Source organism: Condylura cristata, unplaced genomic scaffold (genome assembly GCF_000260355.1).
Source record: "Condylura cristata isolate star-nosed mole 26May11 unplaced genomic scaffold, ConCri1.0 scaffold00032, whole genome shotgun sequence".
Taxonomy (NCBI): Eukaryota; Metazoa; Chordata; class Mammalia; order Eulipotyphla; family Talpidae; genus Condylura; species Condylura cristata.
Genome location: NW_004567133.1, coordinates 20,044,679 through 20,046,798, shown reverse-complemented (window position 1 = coordinate 20,046,798; position 2,120 = coordinate 20,044,679). Strand labels below are relative to the sequence as shown.

Below are 2,120 nucleotides of genomic sequence, written 5' to 3'. Positions count from 1 at the left end.
CGGGACACCGCACTGGGTCCTCTTCTGCCCCTGCAGGTGAGCGCGCCCGCCAGGGCCATCCTGCTGCACCTGCTGCGGGGACGCCTGGTGATGGCCGCGCCCCTGGCCGCGCAGACACTGGTGGCCTGCGCGCTGAGTGCCGGCCGGAGGCCCAGGGCGCCCGGGACCCCCAGAGCCTGGCCCGTGACCCTTCCCTCTGCCTTTTCTCACCTTCAGATGAGCGTCCTGGACGCTGCAGACACCGGAGCCGCCTGGCCATTCACGGGGACGCGCCGCAGTGTCCCTGCAGCCCTGTGGACACACGCGCCGTACAGGCAGGACCTGGCCTGAGGTACGTGCTGAGGCCGCAGCCGGGCCCGTGCCCCCCCCAGGCCCCGCCCCCTGTCCTGGGCCCCTGTGATTCTCAGCACCACCCAGTGTTTCTGGGCCCCTGGGTCCAGAAGTCCCGCGTGAGGCCGGACCCCCGTGCACTGCGCAGCCTGCGCCTGCCCCTCTCCCGGCCGGGCGTGGGGTGCGGAGGCCCCGCATGGGCTGTTGAGGGTGAAAGGAGACAGCCCCCAGCCACTGGCGGCCTCGCTGATAGGCAGGTCCCTCGCAGTGGGCCACAGGCCTGGGTTGTACCCCAGGGAGAGGGCGCACCCCGGGGAGAGGGGGCGCCCCAGGGAGAGGGCGCACCCCAGGGAGAGGGGGGATCCCAGGGAGAGAGGGCACTCCAGGGAGAGAGGGCACCCCAGAGAGGGGATAATCTGGGGAGAGGGGGCGTCCCAGGGAGGGGGGAACCCCAGGAAGAAGGTACCCCAGAGAGAGGGGACCCCAGGGAAGTTCCAGCCCCAGAGTCAGCCCCTCCCTAGCTTGTGACCAGAATCCTGGAGACCCTTCCCCGGAGTTTCGTGACCCGGCTGTGCATTCTCAGAACAGCCCTGTCTGGCCCGGAGTCCCGCCCTCGCTGCCCGGGGCCGAGAGAGGCCTCGGGCCTTCTCCTGCGTGGCCGGGGCAGATGGGCAGGTCTGCAGAGCCGCCCCGTGGGGCCTGAGGGCTCGGCTGCGCGGCCGCCCCGGCCCGCCTCTTCTGGGCGCCCCACCATGGACTCCCCGGCCTACAACTGCTTCGTGGACAGAGACAAGATGGACGCGGCCATCCAGGACCTGGGCCCCAAGGAGCTGAGCTGCACGGAGCCGCAGGAGCTGAAGCAGCTGGCCCGCCAGGGCCACTGGGCCCACAGCCACGCCCTGCGCGGCCAGGTGTACCAGCGGCTGATCCGGGACATCCCCTGCCGCACGGTCACGCCCGACGCCAGCGTGTACAGCGACATCGTGGGCAAGATCGTGGGCAAGCACAGCGGCGGCAGCCTGCCCCTGCCCGAGTTCGTGGACAGCACGCAGGTGCCCAGCTACTGCCTGAACGCGCGGGGCGAGGGCGCCGTGCGCAAGATCCTGCTGTGCATCGCCCACCAGTTCCCCGACGTGTCCTTCTGCCCCGCGCTGCCCGCCGTGGTGGCCCTGCTGCTGCACTACAGCATCGACGAGGCCGAGTGCTTCGAGAAGGCCTGCCGCATGCTGGCCTGCACCGACCCCGGCCGCAAGCTGGTGGACCAGAGCTTCCTGGCCTTCGAGTCCTCCTGCATGACCTTCGGGGACCTGGCGAACAAGCACTGCCAGGCGGCGCACCGGCTGCTGGTGGCCGCGGCCGAGGACGTGCTGCAGGTGTACGCCGACTGGCAGCGCTGGCTCTTCGGGGAGCTGCCGCTCGGCCACCTCGCCCGCGTCTTCGACGTCTTCCTGGTGGAGGGCTACAAGGTGCTGTACCGCGTGGCCCTGGCCATCCTCAAGTTCTTCCACAAGGCGCGGGCTGGACAGCCCCCGGGGGCGGACAGCGTGCGGCAGGACATCCGCGCCTTCGTGAGGGACATGGCCAGGACCGCGTCGCCCGAGAAGCTGCTGGAGAAGGCCTTCGCCATCCGCCTCTTCTCCCGCAAGGAGATCCAGCTCCTGCAGATGGCCAACGAGAAGGCGCTGAAGCAGAAGGGCATCACCGTCAAGCAGAAGAGGTGGGGCCGCGGGCGGGGCGGGGCGGCGCCCACCAGGTCCTGCTGGTTGGTGTGCCGGAGCAGGAAGCGCAGG

General features: G+C 70.8%; 1 protein-coding gene across 3 annotated transcripts in view; it reads left to right on the top strand.

Annotated features, from left to right (window-relative positions):
* TBC1D24 (TBC1 domain family, member 24) overlaps positions 1-2,120 on the top strand; it is a 13,617-nt gene that overhangs the window by 7,898 nt on the left and 3,599 nt on the right. For all 3 annotated transcript variants that reach the window (XM_012731734.1, XM_004692167.2, XM_012731733.1), the window contains exons 2-3: positions 217-331; positions 914-2,047. In XM_012731734.1, coding sequence (XP_012587188.1) covers positions 1,083-2,047 — 965 coding nt within the window. In that variant the 5' untranslated portion in view covers positions 217-331; positions 914-1,082. The remainder of the gene's footprint in view (positions 1-216; positions 332-913; positions 2,048-2,120) is intronic.